At 38.2% G+C, this 25,745-nt stretch overlaps 1 protein-coding gene across 21 annotated transcripts in view; it reads left to right on the forward strand.

Moving 5' to 3' along the window:
• Positions 1-25,745, forward strand: part of TCF4 (transcription factor 4) — a 434,610-nt gene that overhangs the window by 140,771 nt on the left and 268,094 nt on the right. For 18 of the 21 annotated variants that reach the window (XM_087958608.1, XM_087958604.1, XM_087958616.1 and 15 more), the window contains one exon: positions 5,670-5,766. The exons of the other annotated variants lie outside the window; for them this stretch is intronic. In XM_087958608.1, coding sequence (XP_087814734.1) covers positions 5,670-5,766 — 97 coding nt within the window. The remainder of the gene's footprint in view (positions 1-5,669; positions 5,767-25,745) is intronic. 21 annotated transcript variants of the gene reach the window in all.

Consider the following 25,745-nt stretch of genomic DNA (forward strand, 5'->3'; position numbering starts at 1 on the left):
TTGATTTGCCATTGTTTCAAGATTGTGATGCTAGTGAGTATTTAATGGCTCCATTTAAGAAAAATAAAAAATAAGAGAAACTAGGACATTTTAGAAACGTGTGTGTGTGTGTGTGTGTTATTCAAATTAGTTATTAAACAGAAAAATAAAAGTATAACATATAATAACAAGAAATCAGTACTTCAGAGGTATATACAGTATGAATTATTTTATCTAATGTGTGCACATTAGTTCTTATAAATGCTGAGGTGGCGCAGTGGTTTGAATGCAGTACTGCAGGCTACTTCTGCTGACTGCTGGCTGCCTGCAATTTGGCAGTTCGAATCTCACCAGACTCGAGGTTGACTCAGCCTTCCATCTGAGGAGGGTAAAATGAGGATCCAGATTGTTGGGGGCAATAGGCTGACTCTGCAAACCAGTTAGAGAGGGCTGAAAAGCACTGTGAAGCGGTATGTAAGTCTAAGTATTATTATAGGTCCAAAGTTCAGAACATCTAGTATGAATACTATTCATTCCATTTTTTAAGTTTATTCCAATGTAACTAAGCATCTGAAAGGCTTTACTAAAAGTTGTTATCATTATTCATTTTATTTGCCCTCGTCTTGTCACAGATGGTTCTGGGCTGCTTACAACATTAAAGTTATAAGATAGTAAGTTATATATGTATTGCACAAATTTGCAAATTCTTTATCTTTTGGAATAATTTTAATCACAATTTTACGCCAAGTTTTATGGTTGATGTGACCCAACTTGACTATTTGTATTTCCTTGTGCATAGCACAAACGCACAGGGCATTTTCTGTGTTTATTTATTAAATTTAAATTTTTACCTTTCTGTTATGTAAAGCACCCAAAGATAGAAAGTAAAATAGAAAACACAGCAATAAGTTCAATGCATAATTAAAATCTGTCATTAAATTTAGTTAACAGTTATTTAGTTAGGTATGCCTCTGTGGATAAAAGTTTACTTGACTAAACTTTGTTGTTTATAAACCACAGCGGGCAACTATGGCCTCTTTATGACCTGTGGACTTCAATTTCCAGAATTCATAGCTCAGGAATTCTGGGAGTTGAAGTCCACAGCTCGTAAAGGGTCCATATTTGCCCAACTGTGCTATAAGCAGACTTAACATATCTGTATGCATTTACCTGTTTGTAAAGGTAAGTGCATATAGATATGCCATTCATTTAAGAACAAACCTTTACAGGAAACCTCCAGTAGTTATTTAGGCTATCCTGAATAACTACTATTGTTATGGAAATAGACTTTTTCATGGAGGCAATAGTGTTACATTTTGGCACATGTATGCAGATTACTAACTCTAAAACACCTGAATTTTTGCCATTCTTTTAAGGATATTCTCAACTTCCCCACTCTGTCTTAATTTAGCACTTAACTGTAAATAACTGATTGCACTGCCCTAGCTTTAATGTAAGGTGTTGCATTTTCTTTCACAGAAAGACTTTTTCTATATTTTGTGGATCACAAAAGGTTATATTTGCCAAGAAACGATCTCTGAATCTTGAAAATTGACCACATTCAAAGGGCTGGAATGTCCTTTGACAGTCTTCCTCTAACAATGATGTGTAAATATGCATAAGGGTACCTTCTAGTTTACCAACAGCAAGCCAGGTCTTCAACAGCTTGACATTCAAATGCATTATATGCCAATGAACTGAAACTTATCTCTTCTCATGTTACAGAGATCACATTTTCATTCCCACTCAGACTATTCAATAGACTCAGGAAGTGGAACATATTAATATCAAAGTTCTTTTGACAGTTGGCAGAAATTAGAACTGCAGCTGTAACCTAAAGTACTACCATCTTCATCTGTCTGTTTATGTAGACCTACCAGTTCTAGGCTGGAAAAATCCAAATGACTATTAGACAACCACAAACTGATATAGAAAACACAGCCAATTTATAGATGGCATTTTGCACCAGCGTGGTTGGCAAAGATGTTTAAAGATAAGTCAGCTAAATGTTGGAAGCGCCACCAGATACCTGGATCATATTATCACATGTGGTGGACTTGCCCAAAAGCAAAAAAATACTGGACAAAATACATACGTGGTTGAAAAAAATGATAAAACAGCATATTGATTTAAAGCCAGAAATATTTCTATTGGGGATTCTACCCCCCCTCCCCCAAATAGTAAGGAAAATGCACATTTAGTTATCCATATATTAACTGCTGCTAGAATTGTATTTGCACAAAGCTGGAAGAGTGAAGAGATACCTACAGATGAGAATGTGATTAGGAAAATATTAGAATGTGCAGAAATGAACAGATTAACGCTTGTAATTAAGGAGAAAGAGCAAACTGAATATTATATGACATTTATTTAAGCAATGGTTAAACAACAAAAATGGAAGTTAGAAACAGGGAAACAAAATAAAGAAAATATGTTAAAAAGATACACAAATATTAGGATTACCGTATATACTCGAGTATAAGTCGACCCGAATATAAGCCGAGGCACCTAATTTTACTACAAAAAACTGGGAAAACTTATTGACTCGAGTATAAGCGTAGGGTGGGAAATGCAGCAGCTACTGGTAAATTTCAAAAATAAAAATAGATACCAATAAAAACTCACTAGGACAGTTGAGAATAAGTTTGATGTTCACAATTTCCTCTTTGAAAGAGACCAGTAAATAGGGAACAAGAAGATGAAGAAAAAGAAGTGTGTTTTTTCACACTTTTCACACTGCAGTGAACAAAAATGGCATCGTAGGAACAGGCTTATTCTCAGTCCAAAGGTTTTTTTGTGATTTCTTCCCTGATTTAAGGGAAATTTGGGAAACTATCTCACTATCATGAAAGGTTTAATTGATTCACTAACCCAAAAGAAGATGATGATGACAGTGGGAGGCAGGAGTCGCTCTCTCCCTTGCAAAGAAAAAGCAAGAGCCGTTCTTATGATCTCTCTCTCTCTCTCCCCGTAATACATAGTCAAGCCCTTTCCAGCACGCGCGATCTGCCGCCGCAGCTTTGTACCTTGCAAATGCAAAATCCCGGGGTTTTGCATTTGCAAGGTGCAAAGCAGCGGAGCGGATCGCGCATGCTGGAAAGGGCTTGACTGTATTATGGGGAGAGAGAGATCATAAGAACGGCTCTTGCTTTTTCTGCAAGGGAGAGAGTGACTCCTGCCTCCCACTGTCATCAACATCATCTTCTTTGGGTTAGTGAATCAATTAATTTGGGAAATGATCTCACTATCATGAAAGTCAGTGTTCTCTGCCCGTGGGGCGTTCGGAAGAAAACGCCCGCGGCATATCCACCGCATGTAAGGGGAATCAGAAATCCCGCGTTCAACGCCTAGCATGGCAGAAGAGAAAACGCAGCTGTGAGCAAATACTGGGAAAACCTGATTGATCAGAAGGAAGGAGGCAAAAGAGGGAGGGGTGGTGGTGGACGGAGGTCCCACTGGTATTTGTGAAACACTTGGTCGGCAGCGCTTAAAGTCAATGTCCTGGCTCCCACCCACCCACCCAAAGCCACGAAGTCCCCAATTCGCAGCCCAGAATCGCCCTCCCTCAGGGGCAGCAACGACGCCCCCGGTGTTTCCCGAGACAAGAAGCTCCGCGTGCAATGAAGCGCCTGGCTCTAGGCTCGCGGGCTCAGAAAACAATGCGAGCCGAGGTCGCCTGGCCCGCCAACCCTTCTCAGCCCCAACTGCTTTCAGTCCGCTTGGGAGGAGGGGAGGAGGTGGTGGTGGGGCTCTGAGCTCAGGTCGGGCTCAGAAAACACACGAGCCAGGTCGCTTGGCTCCGCTCAGCTTCGCTTTCTTCAGCCCCAGCTGCTTTCAGTCCGCTTGGGAGGAGGAGGAGGAACGAAGCTGAGCGGGAGAGCGACCTCGGCTCGCGTTGTTTTCTGAGCCCGCAAAGCCTAGAGCCAGGGAGTTTTCATTGCACGGCAGAGCTTCTTGTCTCAGGAAACACCGGGCGTCCTGCTGCCCCCTGAGGGAGGGCGATTCTGGGCTGCGCGATTGGGGACTTCGTGGCTTTGGGTGGGTGGGTGGGTGGGAGCGAGGACGGACGGAGTCCGTGAAGTGGGGCTTGCCTGCCCTTGCTGGCTGCCTCTGCTTCCTTAGGGGTGGGAAGGGGGCTCATCTGGACCAAGGGTGAGTCTCCCCCTCAGTTTCCCCTGAAGGATCTTCCGTCGCTTTTGCCTTCTCCCTACATCTTCCCTCTGTTAAAAATCCCCCCCCCCACACACTTATTTTCGGGCGGATAGATTGCGTGTCTGAGCATTCTCACATGGCGGTGGGTCTTCCCCCCTAAAAACAGTTAAAAAGAAAAAACATATCCTCATGCAAGAACTTTTCTGCTTCCAATTACCCCCATGCTTAAAAGTTGCAAAGGAAACACGGAAGCAGGGAAGCGACTGCCCAGCTCCGGAGCTCCACACCATTTTTTTTTCAGAGGGGAATCTCACTCGAGTATAAGCCGAGGGTTTTTTTTTCAGCACAAAAAATGTGCTGAAAAGTGGCTTATACTCGAGTATATACGGTACTATGTTGAATATTATTATTTTAATATTGTAGAATAAAATGTGGAATATTACTATTTCAGTATTGTAGAATTAATATCAATGTAATGTAAATTTTGTAAATTTTGATTACTGTTCAACAAAGATACTTGTACCCAGACAACACACTGTTCAACTGAAGATGGAATTATTGTATTAAAAATAAAAAAAATGGAAAAAGAAAAAAGAAAACATGGCCAATTTTTGAGCAGGTATATTTTTATGATTAATCCCATTACTATTACACAAGGCACTAAAATTAAAATAAAACTTGTTTCGGCTGATGAATAGAAGTATTTGAAGCGTTCCCTTCATTTGACTTCAAGTTTCTTGTCTTCAAGAGATTCAAGACACCCAACAGCCATACAGTTAAACTAGGCAATGTTTTCAAGTCAAAAGAAAAATAGTGTTTTTATGGAGCACCATTACCTATGGAGCACCTTTACCTATTTCTGAAATATTGTTAATTTTTTGGAATTGTGGTAAAACAGGTATGGAGAGCTGCCTGTGGATTATGAGGTTCTGAAGAACACCAGCAAATTCCATTCAGGAAAAAATGCTGAGCCAGTTTAGAGTAAAATAGGAAATGCAATATTGCTTTGTTTTCAGTAAAGAGTTCATAAATTCATTGCTTCTTATTGTGGTACAGTATAAACTGCAGTACATAAATTTTTAAGTGAAATTGATCTGAATGAAAGTAGAATGAATTTAAAACAAATCAGATTGCATGGGCAAATTAGTACATCAAAACAATGGAAAAAAAAAAACCAGTGAAAGACTCAGCACAAAAAAATTAATTTCAGTCCAGAGTATCTTAACATCCTGTATTGGAAATAAAAATGATTCCTTAAATAAAATATTTAATTTTAACTTCCCATGTTTCTCATTATTTGAGACCATAACTGCAAAAACATACATTTTCATTTTGGACAGGATAGAAAATATCATTTTTGCTGGCTAATATCTGAGTTATTAACATAAATATGAGCACATATTTTAATATATTAGAATAATTATCTTCAAATTTCATCAGTCCATTGAAAAAATGCCTTTCTAGTTATAATAACTGAGAAATAGCTAAGGCGTTTGCATGTGTATATTCCATTTAAACTGCTACCAATTTATTTACAGAACTATGGAGATGGACCTTCTTATGAACATATGACAAACAGGGACCTTGGATCACATGACAATCTATCTCCTCCTTTTGTGAATTCCAGAATACAAAGTAAGAAGAAATTAATGTTTCTATTACCCTTGTATGTTTGTAATTGCTTGTGCTTTTTATTTTGAACTGAAATAATGCTCCTTTCACTACCATCACATTCTAAAACATCTCCAGGAATACTAATTATCCCATGAAATAAACCAGTGTCCATGTTAAAGTTTGCAAATATTTTGCTTAGAATAAGTATCTGCAAATATGTGGCTTGTAGCCTGATTTCCTTCATACCTGCTTTTATTTTATTTTTATTTTTTTTTAAAAATTATTCTTTAAAATCAAAAATACAAAATTCTCATTTCCATTATCCTTCATACCTCCTTTTAAACAGTGTTAAATCCTCTTGTATTCACCCATCAGATAAAACTAAGGATTCTCTGGAGAAGATTTGAAGGGAGGGAGAAGCTGGAATGTTTAAAGGGGAAAGGGGAGGAAAAAAATGTTTTATGGAGTGAAGACCACTTCTACCGTATTTTGGCACAGTCCTTGGATATATCACCTTGCTTTTAATTGATGTCAATTCGTTTTTCATATGTTAGATTTCATGGTTTGAAATGTGACTTATATTTATGGGAAAGGGAGAGATTGTCTTATTATGGCACTTCTGTTTCCATTTGCGTTTGAGCACACCTCATCTGTAAAAAGTTAGTTATTTGTATGTTATTTTTATGCTAGCATATTGTAGATGTAAAAATGATAAAATGGAAAATGTATGAAAAAGCTCAGTGAGTCCAAACAAATGTTCCAGTGGATATGTAGGATTTGCTATCAGCAATCAGAAACTGTTGTTTTCTTCATGTAACAGTGTGAATTTGCCTATAGGGACTTTTAGTCTATGGGCGGCTAGCTTCTACATTAAGTCTGACCTTGTCTACAGTATGTTCCACTTCTGGCAGCCTGTCGGGTTTGCAAAGTGTGTGCCCTCACAGTTGGATAACGCTTGGTCACTATCATTCTCTTTTACAGGGATCGCTTTCCGTAGTAATAATTCTGGCTGTTAAAAGAAAGTCTTTAATTATTTGCAAGTGCAGATAGCAGCTTTAATCATGCCTGATAAATGAGTTGGGTTAAGATAAATATATGATGTAAAAATATTACTAATCCTTTTCTTTGGCCAAGATCACACCCTTTTCCTTGCACTTGTCAGTGAACTAGCTGAGATGCCTCGGTTTCAAACAACTGAATCTGAGCCAAAGAAAGCAATGAGTTGTAACTGTGATATATCATTCTAGGACTCGTATATGCCCCTGAAATATTCCTTGTCTTTTATTATTAGGAAATATTTGTGAGTTGTTTAACATGAGAGACAGTGTTGAAGCTTGCAGAAATGTGTGTGCAGTCACACACAAGTAATGTAGCTACAGCCATTTCAAAGAGCTGGTTTGAGCCAAGAAAAGCAAAGAAATTCTGAACCGCCCTTCTTAACTCACACTATTAGATTTGACTTCAGGCAGTGTAAATATAATCTTTCCATGTAACCATGGTCTTCTGTGAAGCCCACTGTGCTGAGTGATGCTTTCAGGATTGACCTTTTCACTGTACCTTTAGCAACTTTTAAGGTTTATCACATCGTGTTTTGGCTTATTTTAACAGAGAACACTATAGCCTGAAAATCATTTTTTGCCAAGAAAATAATGCTTTCTTTTGTATAATAGAGTACTTTCTTTTAAGCATGGAGGAGAATTTCATAGCATTATGAAATATGAAGTCACTGCATCCTGATTAGAATTGTTGGAGCATGTAACAGTAGACAGGTTTTATACAACACTTGTTCGAAATTTAATTTAAAATCTAAAATGCTGGATTTTTGTAGTTGCTGAAAACAATTGTTATTTGTTGGTTCCATCAGAACTGCTTGATTTAAAATGACCAGTATGTATCCCTGTATTCTAGGCAGTGCATCTCTGTATTTTGTATCCCTGTATTTTGTTTTATTTCACTCTTTTGGAAATGTTGAGTCTTTGTAGGTTCCTACAAATGTGTTATTGCAATAAAGTTCCATCTGCATTAAAACCAGTGATCTTTCTTATGCAATCTACACTTTGTATTACTAGAGTTTAAGATTTTCTTTGTTAATTACAACTGACTTTCTCTACTTGTTTGCTTATGTTAAAAGAATTGATCACTTTGCTGAATCTCCATTCATTGACACCTGCAAAACTCTCTTGAGCCCACCTGCAGAAAGTCTGTTGCAAAAATTTAAAAGCTGGTGCATGCTATCATTTATTAAATTTATATGCATCTCATCTCACTTTTCAAAGTGATTTTGGAAGGTCTTATAATGCCATAAAAGCAGAGGTGGTGTTCAGCAGGTACTGACCAGTTCTGGAGAACCGGTAGTGGAAATTTTGAGTAGTTCGGAGAACTGACAAATACCACCTCTGACTGGAGATTTTACAGTATCCTTCCCCTGCCACTCCCACCAAGCTATGCCCACAGAACTGGTAGTAAACAATTTTGAATCCCACCACTGCATAAAAGCATAAATATAAAAGCACTAACAGCTTTTAAGGACCTTCCGGAAGGCTGGAAGGATGGAGGAGGGTCTCACTTATGGCAACAAGATGTCCCAGAGGGCAGGACCTTGGCAGAGAAGGCTTTTCCTTTAGACTCTGCTAGCTGAAATTCCTTGGCCAGTAGAGAACATAGAAGGCCTCTTTTGCTGGTGTGGGTGGCGTAGGCCAGTCCGATTGAGGCAAGACCATTCACTAGATAACCTGGTCACGTGTCATGAAGGACTTTAATGATGATAACCAACACCTTAAATTGGATCTGTAAGTAAACTGGCAATCGATGCAGTCTGTCTAATAGTTGTGTTACATGTACCACCCGAGGAGCCTCCAGAACTGTCCGTATTACTACATTATCCCCATTCATTATGACAACTGTTGGCTAAGAATGATGGGAGTTGAACTGCAGTATATTAAAATGAAGTAGTGATGAAGGAGAAGTACATGAAATAATTTCCTCTTGTCCTTAACATCTGTCAGGTGCACACAACCTGAACCACACCTGAATAGGCTCAAATAGATATTTATTGTTGATCACCTATACTATAAGAACTTCACCAGACTGTCTGCCTTCCCTTGGGAAACAGGAGATATAGATCAAGAGTTTGATTTCAGGTATTTCTTCTCCCTAAACCAATTCCAAGTTGGATTGTCTCTGTACTCCCTTCTTCTTGAGCTAGTGATTCTACCACAATGTCCATGTAAGCTTCCCAGATTTACTGGGTGATAAGATGGTTGGCTAATAAATTTTACAAATGAATAAATACCAGTAGTTTGTGGAGCTTAAAAAAGCAAAATACTATCCTCAGTTCAGACTCCTCTCCCCATACTAGGTATGTAACAGAAAGTAATCTTGTCCTTCAATGGAAGGAAGTCTGAAACCTTTAGATCTAGTCAGAAAGAACAACTAATGCTCTGCATCAGATAAAAATATTCTGTTTATGTACGAGGCCCTAATGAAAGTGTTGTTCTCTCAGATAAGTTGTCTGCTCTGAAACATGGACTTTTTGTGATTATGAAATGCTACATTTGCCACCTCAAAGAGATTGAAAAGAGAGTTGCAACTGCATGGCAGATGAGAGGGTTTTACCTGAAAGTAACAGAAATGTCTACAAGATGAGATCAGTGAGCGAGAAACTGTAGAATTCCCAGAGCGAACATGTTGAAAGATAATTTTACACAAGCCACAGAGAGACGCCTTTGATCAGGAAAAGCTCTTTTGTACTCGGGCATGATCATTTTAAGGGCTGTTTTATATCCTAAACCCTATTGGGTATGCTTTATTATTTAAAAGAAGGATGAGGATTAAAACAATGGTAATTATGGGAGTCGTTCTTGGTTTAAATATTTCACACACATCTGTAGATGCAGCAATTTGACATACTGGCTTAGTTTTTTATTTTATTTTTTTGGTTCTGAGTGTGTTTGTCAAAGCTTAGAAAATACAATTTCTCTAAGTGGAGTTATCTGATTTTAGACCCCTTAATATTAAATATTCAAAGATTGGTGGGGGGGTGCTTGTTCCATTTTAGCAATTTTATTTCAGGTGCTTTCAGTCTATTCACCGAACATGAGAGTCCTATAAAATTTTCTCCTATTCATACAATTCTCAAAGCAGATTTTTTTAAAAAAAATCTCAAGTATAAGTTTGCTCATAATTATGCCAGTATTTGTCATCCTTATTTTATAGAAATAAAGTTCTTATAAAACTCATCCAGAGGTAATGCATATCAGTGGAGAGCCACTTAAATCTAACATATCCCTGACATACGTTAATACTGATAGCCCATATTTTAATACATTGCACATACATTTAGTCTATTGCTTTAACTATCATTTTATTTCGAAATATTTAAGCCATTTGAAATTATGACTTTAATTTTAGTAAATTAATTAGCATGTGGTTGTGCAGTTTGATTGTCATTCATTCTCTCAATATGTCTAAACCACCTCAACACACTTTTTAATTTTGTATTTAATTCATATTCATTTGGCCCACATTCAGCCTTACCCAATTTTTTCTTGTTTCAGATGCAACAAGCAGACAATTCCTACTTCACCCAGACTCCTTTTATGTTTCTCCGGACATACCCAACTCTTACCTCCATGTAGTAATGTGGGCAGTGTGGGTTCCTATACACAACCATTTTTCTTTCTTTCAACGAACATTCAGAATAATAGAATAACAGAATAACAGAATATATCTTGGAGGTTTTCTAGTCCAACTCCCTGATCAAGCAGGAAACCCTATACTATGGTATTGGAGAGTTGAAGCACCCGTAACTTCTGGAGGCAAGCCATTCCACTGATTAATTGTTCTGTCAGGAAATTTCTCCTTAGTTCTAAGTTGCTTCTCTCCTTGATTAGTTTCCATCCATTTCTTCTTGTCTTGCCTTCAGGTGTTTTGGAGAATAGATTTTCTTTTTTGTGGCAGCCCCTTAGATATTGGATCATGCTAGCCCTTCTTTTCATTAAACTAGACATACCCAATTCCTGCAACCATTCTTCATATAGTTTAGCCTCCAGTCCCCTAATCCTCTTTGTTGCTCTTCTCTTCTTTCTAGAGTCTCAACATCTTTTTATATCATAACGACCAAAACTGGATGCAATATTGCAAGTGTGGTCTTACCCCAAGGCATTATAAAACAGTGTTAACACGTTCTGTGTTAATTCCTAGCATTCACTTTTAGCAATAGACCACATACTATCTACTGTGTCTACCAGCATTTCTCCATTTCCCCATTTACTAAAACTTCTACCAAGGTACACAGATTCATTTGTTCAGTCTATACTCCTTGGCACAAAGTTTGGTAAGTTTCCTTACCAAAGTTTCCTCAGCTTGAGAAACTTTGCCCCCCACACACAATTGAGTTCCTATTCTGATTTGAAGTAGTCTCTTCACCCCCCCCCCCCAAACACTCCCTCCTACATATATGTGGAAACCAATGGTAGTAAAAATGCCTCCCACGATCAGCTGAGAGAAGGAAAAAATTCTCAACAATCAGCTGAGAGGAGAAAGAAGAGAAAAGCGCAGGATCAGCCCTCTCATTGGCCCCTGTGCTTTTCTCTTCTTTAACCTCTCAGCTGATTGGCGCTGCAGGTCTCAGCTGGTGTGGGGAAAGCTGTGTGCTGGCGTTAGGCAAAGCACGCCCATCAGGCCATGCCCGAACCGGTTGTAAAACAATTTGAATCCCACCACTGGTGCACAGATTAGCCCAGCTGTCTCCACGTGAAATGAAGCCATGATTTGGGGAAATATGTGTGGACAATGCATTGAAGAAAGTTGTTGGGAAACAGGAAATAACACGGGCTGTGTAGTCCATATGTTTTTGCAGTGTAAGAGTTGCAGATTACAGGATAGTTTTTTCCTGAAACCAAATTGTTTATTGGAGAGTAGGTTGTTTGTCTCTAAGTGGAGGATAATGGATTGGTTAATAATTGATTCCATGACTTTACAGGTGACACAGCATAAGGAGATTGGTCTGTAATTTTCAACTAGGCTGGGGTCTCCCTTTTTGAAGACGGGGATGACCGTGGCTTGTGACCATAGGTTAGGCAAGGAGCTGGTCCTGAAAGATTTTTCAAAGATTATGCTTAGAGGTTCTGCTATGGCAGTGGATAGCTTTTTTAAGAAGTAGGCACGTATTCCATCCGGTCCAAAAGATAGAGATGGTTTTAGATTGCATAGTGCTTTTTCAACATTGTCTTCTGTAAAATCGATATGTATTAGATCATTGTAGTTGTCTGTGGTTCGGCTAGGAAATACTGGGCATGATACATTGCTGTTTACAAATACTGAGCCGAAGAATGTGTTAAAGATGTTGGCTTTAATGGTGTCGTCGTTGCAGTCTTTACCATTAGGTCCTATCAGGGGTGGGATGGACCTTGAGTCTTTTAGTTTGTTGTTTACAAAATTGTAAAGAGCGCAGGTGAAATTGGTGCATAGAAGGTTTTCCTCTTGTTTAATGTGATAATTGGTGCATTCAGTTTTTATCTGGTGGCATAAATTTTTGTATCGGCTTTTGAAATTGGCAACGTTACCAGATTTGTTTTTCCGCCAGAGTGATCTCTTTTTGGATTGAAGTTTCCTTATTGTTATGGGTAATCTGTTTTATTTTGTTTTGGGAGTTGTTGTTGGTACATATAGTTTGATGACTCTTTTGACTTCAAGTAAAAATATGTTGTAATGGTCTTCAACAGTATTGCATCCAGTGAATAGAGATTGCCAATCAAGGGATGAGAGATTGTTGTCTATAAGATCATAGTTGCCTTTTTTGAAGTTATAATTGGGGATTACGTCATTGTGATGATTTTTGTGTGGGCGTATGTTGAGACAAAAGTCCATCATATTGTAGTCATTGCTGGAAAAGGGTTCTTTAGTTTGTATTCCGTAAATTAAATTCAAACTATTGCAGAAGATGAGATTGAGGCAGTTGTTTAGTCTAGTGTTGTTGGTTACTAGTTGTTCCAGTCCCAGATTTGTAACAGCATTGTAGAAGGTTGCATGTATGGGTTCAGTTGTCCATTCATTTAGGCTCCAGTCAATGTGAGGTAGATTGAAGTCATCAAGAAAGATAAAAGCGTGTGGGTGCTGGGATGCTGCCCATGTTAGTCGTGTATTTAGCTTGTTTACATGCTCGATGTCATAATCAGGTGCTCTGTAACATAGTAAGAATCGAAATGTGATATTTAAGGATAGTTCACAGATGATGGTCTCAGGAAGAGCAAGCTCCTGGGTAACTTGGATGTTTTTTAGATGTAAGGATTTTTTATAGAAGATAGCAACACCACCTCCTCTACGAATTTCACAATCTGATCAGTAAACATGATAGTCTCTTACTGTGGTAATGGAGTCAGGGAGAGATGCATTGAGCCATGTTTCACAGACAAATATGATGTCGAATTTAGCCATATTTAGTAAGAGGAGAAATTCAGGTATTTTATTCGCAAGGCTTCTTGCATTGAGTAGCTTGCATTTAAGGCCAGCAGTAGTTGGAATTGAGGTAGTTAGGGGCGTGCGTGCCTAGTCTTGGGTGATTTTCATAGGATCCTTAAAGTTGTGTGGCAACTGTGAATCTACATTGCAAATTTCAATTTCATATGCTTTTAAATCGTTTGGAAGCCAAGCAAGAAATAATCTAAATGGTCTTAATTTCAAACCATGAAATAATTAGCTGTGGGAATAAGCTTAAAACTTATTTGCCATGGCCAAAGTCAAATTTCATTTCTAAGATGTTGTAGTCCTTCCAATCAACTACACTCCATTTTGAAGGATAAATCAATGGTGCACGGTGGAGCCAGTAAGAATGTTTCCATGTTTTCTGACACTATATAGGAGGTAGAATATATTACTACAGATACACGCCATTCCAGATTTGCTGTTCAATTTTCAGATGCCTCTGTTGTGAGTTCTTATCAGCCTAGGTTATCACGCCAGTACATTAAATCATTTACCAATACATAGCAACTTGTTTCTATACTCCCTGTGGGTTAATGGAACATTTCACTGCTAGGATTTAGACCGAGGTTTCGGATGATCTTGAAGAAAGCTGCTGGCTTTATACATTGACCTTTTGAATCTCATCTGGGTTAGTGGCTGATATTTTGATTTGGTTACTGTGGTCATATTGTGACAGCTGGTGGTTCATTATAATTCAGTTCCTCTGCTCAGTCTGCCTAGCAGGAATATTTAGGTTGGTTTGCTTCAAAGGCTTTCTAGCTAGCCTGAGTTTAACTTAACACCATGTAAAGATGAACCCTTTCTTCTCAGCTGCCGTCTTCTAAATGAGATGTGTAGTGTGGCCTCTTGATTGTCAGTAATATTTGAATATTAAATACAGGGAGGAAATTGCACAAATAAGAAGTAATCGTCCCACAATCTGTGTTGGAACCTGGTTTGAAGATTACAAATTTTGTCAAATAAAATGACCTTGGAAAACAGATTTTAAAAATGTTCAGCAATGTTTCTAATCATTTTCAATAATTGTTTCTAATCACGAAACAGAACACTGAATATGTGGAGATCTGTCTACTATTTAAATAACAGTCCTCCATTGGGAAGAAAATGCTTTCACGTTATTTCCTAGAAGAAACTACTTTTCCTGCAAGAAATATCATTCAGTATCTTTATTTTTAAACTAAATGATAAGTTACCTTGTTGAAGAATCTACTATTTGATAAACTTTATATAGGTTTAAATCATATCCTGTTGAATCTATTTATTTCTACATTATGTATTTAGAAGTTAGGATGCAGTGAGGGACATGTGCATATGGTATGTTTGGCTTTGGAATTCTTTTCGTTTTCCTTTTCTTTTTCTTATATGTCAAGGTTTCCATTTAGTTTAGCAGGTCGATGGAGATTCTCCAGGTCATGGTTGTCTTGAAAAAGCACCTTTGGGACATTTGGTTTAATTTTACTTTTTTCTTTTATTTCCTGCCACGGAGCAGTGAGAATTGTTCAAAACATGTTGCTTTATAAGGAACCAAAATGATGGCCTAAAAATTGCAGTGTTTCAATATCTCAGGGGCTGCCACAAAGAAGAGGGAGTCAAGCTACTCTCCAAAGCACTTGAGGGCAGGACAAGAAGCAATGAATGGAAACTAATCAAGGAGAGAAGCAACTTAGAACTAAGGATAAATGTCCTGACAGTTAGAACAATTAATAAGTGGAACAATTTGCCTCCAGAAGTTGTGAATGCTCCAACACTGGAAGTTATCCAAAAAGTTGTTGGATAACCATTTGTCTGAAGTAGTGTAGGGTTAGTCTATTATTCTATTTCTATTTCTATTCTATTATACAGTTAATCCTTGACTTAACAGTTTGTTTAGTGATCGTTTGACCATGGCACTGAAAAATGTGCCTCATGATCGTTTTTCATACAACCATTGCAGCATCCCCATAGCCACATGACCAAAATTCAGATGCTTGACAACCGGTTCATATTTATGACAGGTGCAGTCCTCAGGGGTCATGTGATCACCTTTTGCAACCTTCTGACAAGCACCGTCAATGGGGAAAGCCAGATTCACTTAACAATCGTGTTACTAACTTAACAGCAGCATTGATTCACTTAACAACTGTGCCAAGAAAGGTCGTAAAATGAGGCAAAATTCACTTAACAACTGTCTCACTTAGCAACAGGAATTTTGGACTTAATAAATTGAGGACTACCTGTACAATTCACGGAAAATGCTGCTGTAATGGTGTAAATATTTCTGAAGTAAGATTGCATACTGAAACTTAGCCCGACTTAATGACGTTCCAATATTTTTTGTATCCCATGTTAGCATTTATTCAAAAAGAAGAGATCATAACTGTACTTTTAAAAATAAAAATACAGTAGTAGTATGATCAGGTCTATTCAGAAGGAACTGGGAAGTTGTGGACTGATTTGAAAGTAATTCTAGAGGAAAACTAATATTGAGAGGACTTCTAACATTTGCAATTTACTGTTGCTGTTACCCAATTCTAAATGCCTTTTTAATAATAATAAAAATGCTTCCCTGTGTACTGTTCGGTTGCAATACTGTTTGTAGCCATGCATTTTTTAATGAAGTAACTAAGTAAATAAAATTCGTTTTAATTGTCTATTGTCTTATTGTTTGTTTCACAGATATGTCTTTACTGAGAGCCTTTAAATAAAACCATTCAGGTTTTATTTAAATGTAAGTTCTGGGTCAGTTGTAAAGAAGTCCTGTGACAACCATATTTTTCTTAATCCTCTGTTGAACCACTGGATAGTTCTAGAAAAATGAATGTTTGATTTGTTTCATATATCCCTGGATTGGAGTATAACAGATGTCAAGATTACTCTGCTGGTATCATTTGGCAGCTAAACTTTGGATATTTGGCAGTCAAATTTTAGAGAGATAAAGAAAAAAACCCGATAGTTCAGTTCTGAAAACTGAAGCTCTCCAGTTCAGAGAATCCCAGATTGATTGAGCAACCTGCTATCAAAAGCAAGGTTTGAAGATCTGTCCCTTCTGTTACTCTTGGGCAGGGGGTCTTCAAACTTGACAGCTTTTAGACTTGTGGACTTTGACTCCCAGAATTCCTCCTCCAGTCATGTTACCTCAGGAATTCTGGGAGTTGAAGTCCACAAGTCTTAAACTTGCCAAGTTTGAAGACCCTTGCTCTTTGGAGATGTTGAAGCCTTCAGAGTTCTGTTTCTTCAAACACCCACGAAACAGAAATCCTATCTAGCAATGAAAAGGACCAAGGGAGGCATGAGAGCAGGGTTCCAATATTTGAGAGGCTATCACAGAGAGGAAGGGATCAAGATATTTTCTAAAGCACCCGAAGGCCAGACAAGGAATAATGGATGGACACTGAATAAGGAGAGATTCAACCTGGAAATAAAGAGAAACATTATGACAGTGAGAGCCAATCAACCAATGGGTTGGCTTGCCTTGCCTTCAGAAATTGTGGGAGCTTCGTCACTGGAGGCTTTCAAGAAGACACTGGACTGCCATCTATCAGAAATCGTGTAGGGTCTGCTTGGGGGGGGGGGTTGGATAAGAAGATCCCTTCCAACTCTGTTAATCTGTATCTAAAAGGAATTTGGCATCTCAACTCAAAGTGCATAAATTCAAAGACATTCAAGTTTTCCTGCTGAACAAATGAACAAAACAATTAGCTGGGACAGAAGATGAATCTCAAAGAATGTCTTTTATAAAGACAACATTACAGAAGTGTTAGAGTGGCTTGGAAGAATTCTGTATTAGGTTCTTGAGGTTCCTCTGAGATTTGGGATTGTTGACATTTAATTGCTATTCTAGGTAACAGTTTTGCTGAAAGCCTCATTACTCCAAAACTAAATTTCGACAACTTACACAAAAAGAGAGATTTACAGAGTATGTGTTGAACTGTCATCAGTTCAGTTAAGACAGTGTTGCAATTATTAGCATAATAGTTGAAGCTTGCATCCAATACTTGTGAACTAAACTGAAAGGTTCAAATCACAAAACGATGTTGACTTCTTCATCTGAAAAGAGCATAACTACCTTGGTGCACTGATGGTTTATTTGCATGTTCCTCTCCATGTTTACATTTCTGAATTGCAAATCCAGATGATATTTTACCAGAAAAATGGTTTGAGAAGAACATGTATATATGGCATTTTAATGGTTAATGAGCCTCCAGCTCTTATCAAGATGAACTTAGTTTAGCTTTGAAATAAGAATTTACTGCTGTTCTCTCAGCTGAGCTGATATTAGTTGCTGAGGGAATTTGAGCTCACACCTGTTCTTGCATTAAAAGGCATCTATAAGTGACTTCTTTAAAATATTCATAGAGGAGGGAAAATCCAATTTCTAGAAAATCTTAGCCAACCAGGAAATCATTCAGAGGCTTGCCTTTTGACAGAAAAAAATGGCTTATGAATTGGTTCTTAATATTAAACATTTCCAAAGGTATTTCTTTATCATATAATCTTCATATTATTTAGACAACAGTATTTATTTCAAAAAGGAGTTGATGACTTGGGATATACCACACATCTGCATTATGATAGGAAATTTTTTTTTTTGCAAAGATTCATTTGTGAAAGCAAAATCCATTTTGCTGAATGACTCTGTTGAAATCATGATCCTTGGGGCAGTAATAGATACACACATAGCGATTCATTTCTTTTGGTAAAAGAACAGCATATTTGGAAATACTGTAAGTAAAAGTAGTTTGATCGTTAGAATAAAGTCTAAGGTCAAGGGGAGAAAAAGCTTCTGTTGAGTCTAGAGATGTTTTTACTATAAGGGATACCCAGTAGTCCTCACTTAATGACTACAAAGGGGACTGGAATCTCAGTTGTTAGGCAAAGCAGTCATTAAGCAAGATGCTCATGTAATAGTTGTGGTTGTTAGGCAATCTCCTATATCAGGGGTGTCAAACTTGCATCATCACAGTGGTGTCACAGGAATTATTCCCCTTCGCTAAATGGGGCATGGGCATGGCCAGCGTGTGACGCATCTGGGCCACGGGCCGCGAGTGTGACATCCATATCCTACATCATTAAATGGATGGAGCAACAGATCTGCTTGATGAAAGATTTAAGCTCTGAATGTACCTGAAATCCTCTAGCAGGCATCCCTTTTGCTCTCAAATGTCCCTGAAGCATGCTGAAGGATTCCCTCCCTCTTCCATGCACTAAGGGACAAATGGAACTGAAGATTCCAGAAGGATTTCAGCTCTCCTTCATTCCTCCCCCTGCTTGCAATCTTCCCTGCTGGCTTCTCCATTGACTTTTTGGGGAAACCAGCAGAGAATATTGCAGATGGAAATCGTGTTACTCCAGGACGCTGCAAATACATGCCAGTGGACCAAACGCCTGAATATTGATCAAGTGACCAGAGGATGTTGCGACAATGTTGTAGCTATGAACAGTCGCTAAATGAATGGTTGTAAGTTGAGGACTACAGGTATGCTGCCCTTTCCTGGAAACCAAGTTGAATAGGGCTGTATGAATGTTTCTGCTTCAGGTCCTCCTGGCAGTTCTGTATAACAGCTTGGGAGGCTAGAAATCAGATCATCCTGGTCTTGTAAGTTTGAGTAGACTTTCCTGCCCATGTCTAGGATATAGTATAGTATTATTTCCTTGACCTGAAATAGAATTTATACATGGAATCTGCTGGGATGTCACCATTTTCTTTTTACTGGAGTACTGGCTCTAAAGCAGGGGTATCAAACTCATGTCATGGTGGCGTCACTTGACATATTGAGACTTTTTCCCCCTTCGTTGAATTGGGCATGGGGGGGGGGCTGCGCATAACACATCTGGCCCATGGTCCGGGAGTTTGACACTCCTGCTCTAAAGGGTTTTTATTTAATGTTAAAGAAAAAATTAAATCTACTACTACTAAGTGGTCCATCACCAAAATGATCAGTGACATTTAGCTGACAATGAGTTAACTTTCCTTGGAAGTTTTGTTTGTCTTCTAATTCAGAGATGGATATGTGACTGTCAGGAAGTTGCTCCCAATTGGATCAGCTACAAGCAAGATTAGATAATTGGATACCTGCTTGGTGGAGATTCTTTGGGGTATGTTTAAAGGACCTACTCCTTTGACTGTTGGAACAGGACATACAGTGAGAATCAAGTGATTGGGAGAGAACTCATTTAGAATTCATGTTCTGTTAAAGAGATGAAGAGATTTATTCTTTGAAACGTGCAGGGAAGAAATATGAAGGAAAAAAGGAGGATTGTTCACAGATGATAAACTGATATTGATTGTTAAATCTGCCTGGTCCAAATCAGAATTCATGACTTTTATGGCTAGCACGTTAGCAAAACAGATTTTGTTAGAATAATTTCAATAGTGTTCATCAGCAGTAGCAAATATGTTTTCTTGAATTGAAAATATTTTAAAAATGAAACTTTTATTGTAGGTAGTTTAGAGGATATGTAGTATTCCTCAATATTTTTGTAAAATATATTATCAGGAATTAAATATTTTTAAGATTATCTCCTCTTCTCCCCTCAGGTATTCTAATTACCTGATCCAGGTTTGATTTTTCAGATGTAACTTTAAATTATAAATTGCATCTTCTGGCTCATTTCAGTTGGATGGCAAGTTTAATCACTAGGAATTTCCCCTCATTAGACTTCTTAATTGATCCATCTGATTCAGCTTATAAATTGGACGGTCTTAGGCTCCAATTCTTTTGGAAAACACATTTGTATTTCTTTTGTATTAACCATAGGGAAATTGTGATGTGCAACACTATTGTAACTTCATAATCCTTACGATTGTTCTAAATTATACATGTAAAGAAATCCAAATTGTCATGTTGGAGAACATGGATGGATGCACAATTCAAATCAGACAATGTTTTATTTTTCCCACTGAAACCATTGTAATATAAATATCATGCATATAAACCACATAAAACAGTGAGTGTCAACATTTACCTGTAGCTATGAGCCTGCAGTCTTGAAGTGCTCCAGACCCTTTCTTATTTGCATTGGATATAATAGATACTCCAATGATAATAAATGTATGGCTACTATTTATAAGTGGATAGTAAATTATATCCAGGTAAATATTCAACAGTATAGATAGTGATGGAACTGGAATCTCTAGTGTACAAGTGTTAATGTAAAACTATTTCAGCATCAATAAATAAAATAGTTTATAGTGTTAAAATAGTTAATTTATGTTTTGTATATGAACATATATTTGAAGTGGCCTTACGATGTAAGGCTTCTTTGGCTAAAGATACTTTATTTTATATGTTATACAGCAGGTGTGTTAAACTCGTGATGACATGTCATCACATGATATTTTGCAACTTTTCCCCCCCTTTGCTAAACTGGGGGTGGGCTTGGCCAGCACATAACATATCCGACCTGTGGGCTGCAAGTTTGAACACTCCTGTTATACAGGTAGTCCTTGACCTAAGATCAAAATGGAGCCTGCCCATTACAACTGCAAGTGGTGACAACCATTAAGTGAGGCAGCTTCACCCCACCTTGTGTTCTCCCTGATGCCAATATGCAGGTCATTAAGTGAAGTGGGGTACCTCATGGGTGGGAGAGGCCCTGGGAGGATCACCACACAGCTGGGTCCTTAAAAGAGGCAAACCACTAGCAGAATGCTTTGCAAAGTCAAAAACAGTCCAGCAGGGGGAAGAGCCCAACTTGATTAAGACCCAACACAACGTTCCAATGCCAGAAAGGCTTTCAAACAAGCATCCATGCTTGGCCAATGAAGCCAAGCTTGTCGGCTGAGCTTCTGCCCCCATCAGCTGGCTTTCTTCCACTCTTCCTTCAGAAAGTGACTGATCTCATAGGATTGGTCAGTTAAGTTTGGAGTAGGCAATCCAACAAATACTTAGGAGCCAAGACATTGAGGATCTTTTAGGTCAAAAATAGCACTTTCAATTGCCCCTGGGAAATTATTGGTACCTATCTCCGGGTTTGCAGTGCTGGCCTTACATATAGTGGCCAGTATCTATTAGGGGGACCACAACTTTTTGCAGTATTTGAAATGTCTTCAAAGGAAGTCCCTTGTACCGTGCAGTTATCTAAATGTCTAGTGAGAATTTAGTGTAGTAGTTAAAGCGTCAGGTTAGAAACTGGCAGACCATGAGTTTTAGTTCCGGCTTAGGCACAAAGCTGACTGGGTGACCTTAGGCTTTCTCTTAGCTCTAGGAAGGAGTTTATTTTATTTTATTTATTTATTTATTTATTTGATTTGCCAATTGTTTACAAGATAATAAGTATAAGTGTATACATAGTTGTGAATACATGATTGATTGAAAATCAATACTGGGAAAACCTTGGCAAGAAAACTGCATTAACTTGTTCAGGCGATCTTCAAGAATCATTGAACAGAAGAAAAAAGCGTAGTAATGAAGGAATGAGTTATTGTTATGAGAGCTCAAATGTCAGTGAGCAGTGGACCTCCTATAGCATAATCCAGGGGTGTCAAACTCACGGCCCATGGGCTGAATGCGTCATGCACTGGCCACACCCACCCCCGGTTTAGCAAAGCAGAAATTAGTCGCAATATGTCACACAACGACGTGACGCTGCAAGTTTGACACCCCTGGCATAACCTCTACCTATCCATCCAATAGTACATGTGCCTTAAAAGTTCCTTATTCATAGTCACTTCTGCATAGGTAATCCCCCCCCCTTGAGAAATAACTGAAGTTTACTGAAAATCACGATGGACGAACCCATGCTGATGATCCTTGAATAGATGGATAACAGTGATTGGCCAGTGGGCTGGTTTTCCTCTCCCATAACTCTAGATTGGGACTACCTCTTAAAACGTGGAGTCTTCCTAAGAGAGAATTCTTGTAAAATTCACTATGTTGGGCTGCTGTTTAATTGAAGAAATAAAATAAATATGAGATTTACCAAAAGAATGTTGTTGTGCTACTGAAGACCATTGAAAGGGCTAGCAGATCTAAAAAAGGCTGCCTTAAATCCTATTCAGATCCCAACAAAACTCATCAGTAAAATCAATGTTATTTCAGCTCCATGCTGAGACTTGAATTCATAGAACCGAAAGGGATCCAGATAATTTATCTAGAGTAGTCTGTAGCTGACGCCCCACACAAAAGATGCATTTTCCTGTCAGATGGTGGGTTGTTTTTTTCTTGGTTCTCACATAACATGATCCTAGTTTGTCTGAACTTTTATTGCTCTTTAGTAAAAAAAATTACTAGATAAGTAATCTTGGCCTCATCTTATATTGACTAAAAATACACAAGAATGAATGTTCTTCTGAATGAATAATTCACCTGAATAAGTTTGTACTTGTGCAACCTTACAACTCTGGTTTAACAATTTAATTGCACCTCTGATTAATTAAAGCATTCAAATTTTAAGTGAAGTCCACAGGATCTGCTAGTTGTTGGAACTCATCTGTAGAGCTACTTGCAATCTCTGTTTCAAATATTAAATTGCAGTAAATTAGAAGCATGAAGTTCACACTCTTCTACAAGCTGTGCAATCAAACTAATGGATCAATTAGTGCTAATTGATACTGCACTTGCTAAGTCCAGTTTGCAAACTTTGCCTTTCTATAAGAGACTAATACCTGAATTGTTAATAATTTTAGCATATATTAGAACCTCTAACACCACAGCAAAAATTGCAGTCGTTGCCCAGTTAAATTTATGCTGATATTTATACAAGAGTGAGGTGTAATCCCCGTCATCTTTTTTTACTCATTATTTAACAGGCCAAGGATATCTCTTCAAGTATTTTGTGTTCTCTCCCTCCCCTCTCCCTCCCTCTCCCCCCTTCCCTCTGTCTCCTCCCCTCTTCTTCCTCCCCTTCTCTCCCCTACCATGTTTAATGGAAAAGAAATAGATTATATTTCCCTACTCCCTAAAGGAGGAACATGTATTTGGTGAAATTATTATACTTAAAGAAGAACTTCTAGAACTTAGTTTAATTACCATTTTGCTGTGTGCTGTCTTGTGTCCTATTTTTCATTGTACAATGTTCCTTTCTGAGTGTATGACCTAGCTTCACATAGAGGTGAAGACTTCAGATTATAATCGTTCATTTAGTGACCGTTGGAAGTTAGAATAACACTGAAAACAGTGATAGCTTTTTCCGATAACTTTTGTAGCTTTTTCATATTTACGACCATTGCCGCATTCCCAATGATCACATCAAAATCCAGACGCTTGTGACTCATACTTACGATGGTTGCAATGTCCTGGGGATCATATGATCATCTTTTGCAACCTTCTGGCAAGCAGTGTGGAAGCCAGATCCACATAACAACCATCTTACTTACTTAACAATTGCTGTGATTCATTTAAAACTGTGGCGAGAAAGGGGTAAAATTCATTTAACCATCTCCTTAGCAACACAAATTAGGAGCTTAATTGTGATTGTAAGTCAAGGACTAACCATATGTCTGTTGCAAAGGTGAGATTCACAAAGCAAGGCAAGGCCATGCAACACTCTTTCTGACAAATATTCACTGCCCGGTAAAAAAAAATAAAAACCAGTTGTTGCTTTTCCTTTATAGAAAGCATGAAAGATAACTGTGGTTTGGTCTGCTTTAATTTTGTTGACTCTATCGTTTTGCAACCAAGGGACTGCAAAGCTTGTTACGATTTTATTAGGAGCTGTATGGTTTATTTTTGTTCTTAACAACTTTGGTTTCCATGTGAATACAGCATGCAAATTTTGGATAATAGATAAATAGGTCTGTTCAGTGCTTCAGATTTGATTCCAGCAAAAAAAGGCATAGCAGCTTTAATGATTTGCATTTGCCCTTTTATGCGCTCCAAAGTAAGTTTTTCCGAATTAAATCCGAGCATTACACTGCCTTAATAGATAACATAAATGAATTAGATACAACTCTTGCCAACTGTAATTGTTGGATATAATTTCAACATGCAATAACTACGTTACCTACAGTTTTAGCTTGTTTTAAAAACAGTTATTATCTACACAAATAAACTTGCTTTGTGTATTGTGCAAAACCATGACTATTGTGTTCCACATATAAGTTCACAAGTGGGAAGGGATAAAGCAGTTATAGCATTTTGTACTCTGAGTAATACATTTAAGAAAAAATAAAAGCAGTTGCAATTTATGTGCCATTACAAAACTTTTTTTGTGTGACTTTTCGCCATGGCATATGCATGGGAATTCAATGGAGAAAGCAATTATGTTTGGAAGAGTTAGTAGTAAATGGAAATCACGCAGCCAAAAATCATGGTGGCTGGACACCAGCCAGAGTATAGAAGAATGCAAAGTAGTGCAAGATAGGAAGATGTGGATAGACCTGGCCCATAGAATCGCCAAGAATTGTACACGACTGAATGGATAATATCACCATCAATTTATGTACTTCTTCAGTCCACACTCTAGATCCTATGCATGCCCCAAGATGAATGACCGACTTTGCTCTTGTGGCTTCCAACTTGACTTAGTCTTCAGCCTTATTACATAGCCTTAACTACATCACTGGTTGTGTGTCTGCACTGAATGCAGCATGTAAATATACTGTTATTTAAAAACATCTCATTCGGAGCCGAAGTTGAGGGAGTCAAGTGCATATTGTTCTTTCTTTTCTGAGTATCTGTTTCTTGAACTCAAGGACAAAAACAGTGACAGAAGATTCACAAGAGAGAGGTGTCCATTGGCATCTGCAGCAGGGCGTTTGTGTGTGTGATTTATTCCTTCTCTGGACTCATTTAGTCAGTGTTGACTAGGCAGTTTATTCACCCTACTTTTCATAAGTAAGGTTAGAAATGTACAAAAACCAATAACAATATTATAACACGTTTCATAGTTTAACACCAAAGATGAATAGATCATTTATAGCTCAGGGTTGACCTGTGGGGTCCATCATCAGTGCTAGAAGGGAGTGGGTTTTGCAGATGTTACCTAGTTGGGCAATAAAACATCTGCAAGAAAAACCAAGTTCAGGGAGCACCAGTGATCCCATGCACCGAGATCTATTTTAAAAATCCTGTAATTTACAAATTGCAAGAAGGAACAAATAATGAGATGCACATCATGACATCACACAAATGACACAACTCATGTATTTGCATGAGAGGCCAGAGCACAATTACATCTCTGCGCCATTTGTATTTTGTCACCACACGTGTCATTTTGACGACATTGCAGCTTATTACAGATGCCTGTGGTGAGGATTATCCTATTAGAATATTTAATCTTAATCCAAGGGTGTAAAACTCAAGGCCTGTGGGCTGAATCTGGAAACAGTGAAGGACCGGTCTGCGGTGCCTCTGATATAAAAAAATGGAGCTCAGGAGGGCTGCGTGCGGCCTGCCTGGGCTCCATTTTTGGCCATTTTGGTCTTCTGCAACCCTCTGCCAGTGAAAATGGAGGCTTGGGGGAGGCCACTTTCACTAGCAGAGGGTTTCAGGAGACCGTCGTGGCCGAAAACGGAGCTCGTGCAGGCTGCACGTGGCTTCCCTGAGCTCCGTTTTTGCTGGCAGAAGGTTGCAGGAGGCCATCATGGTCCAAAA

The sequence above is a fragment of the Notechis scutatus genome, chromosome 2 (assembly GCF_049901735.1).
Source record: "Notechis scutatus isolate UNSWTSFEM ecotype Mainland chromosome 2, rNotScu1.2, whole genome shotgun sequence".
NCBI classification, from domain to species: Eukaryota; Metazoa; Chordata; class Lepidosauria; order Squamata; family Elapidae; genus Notechis; species Notechis scutatus.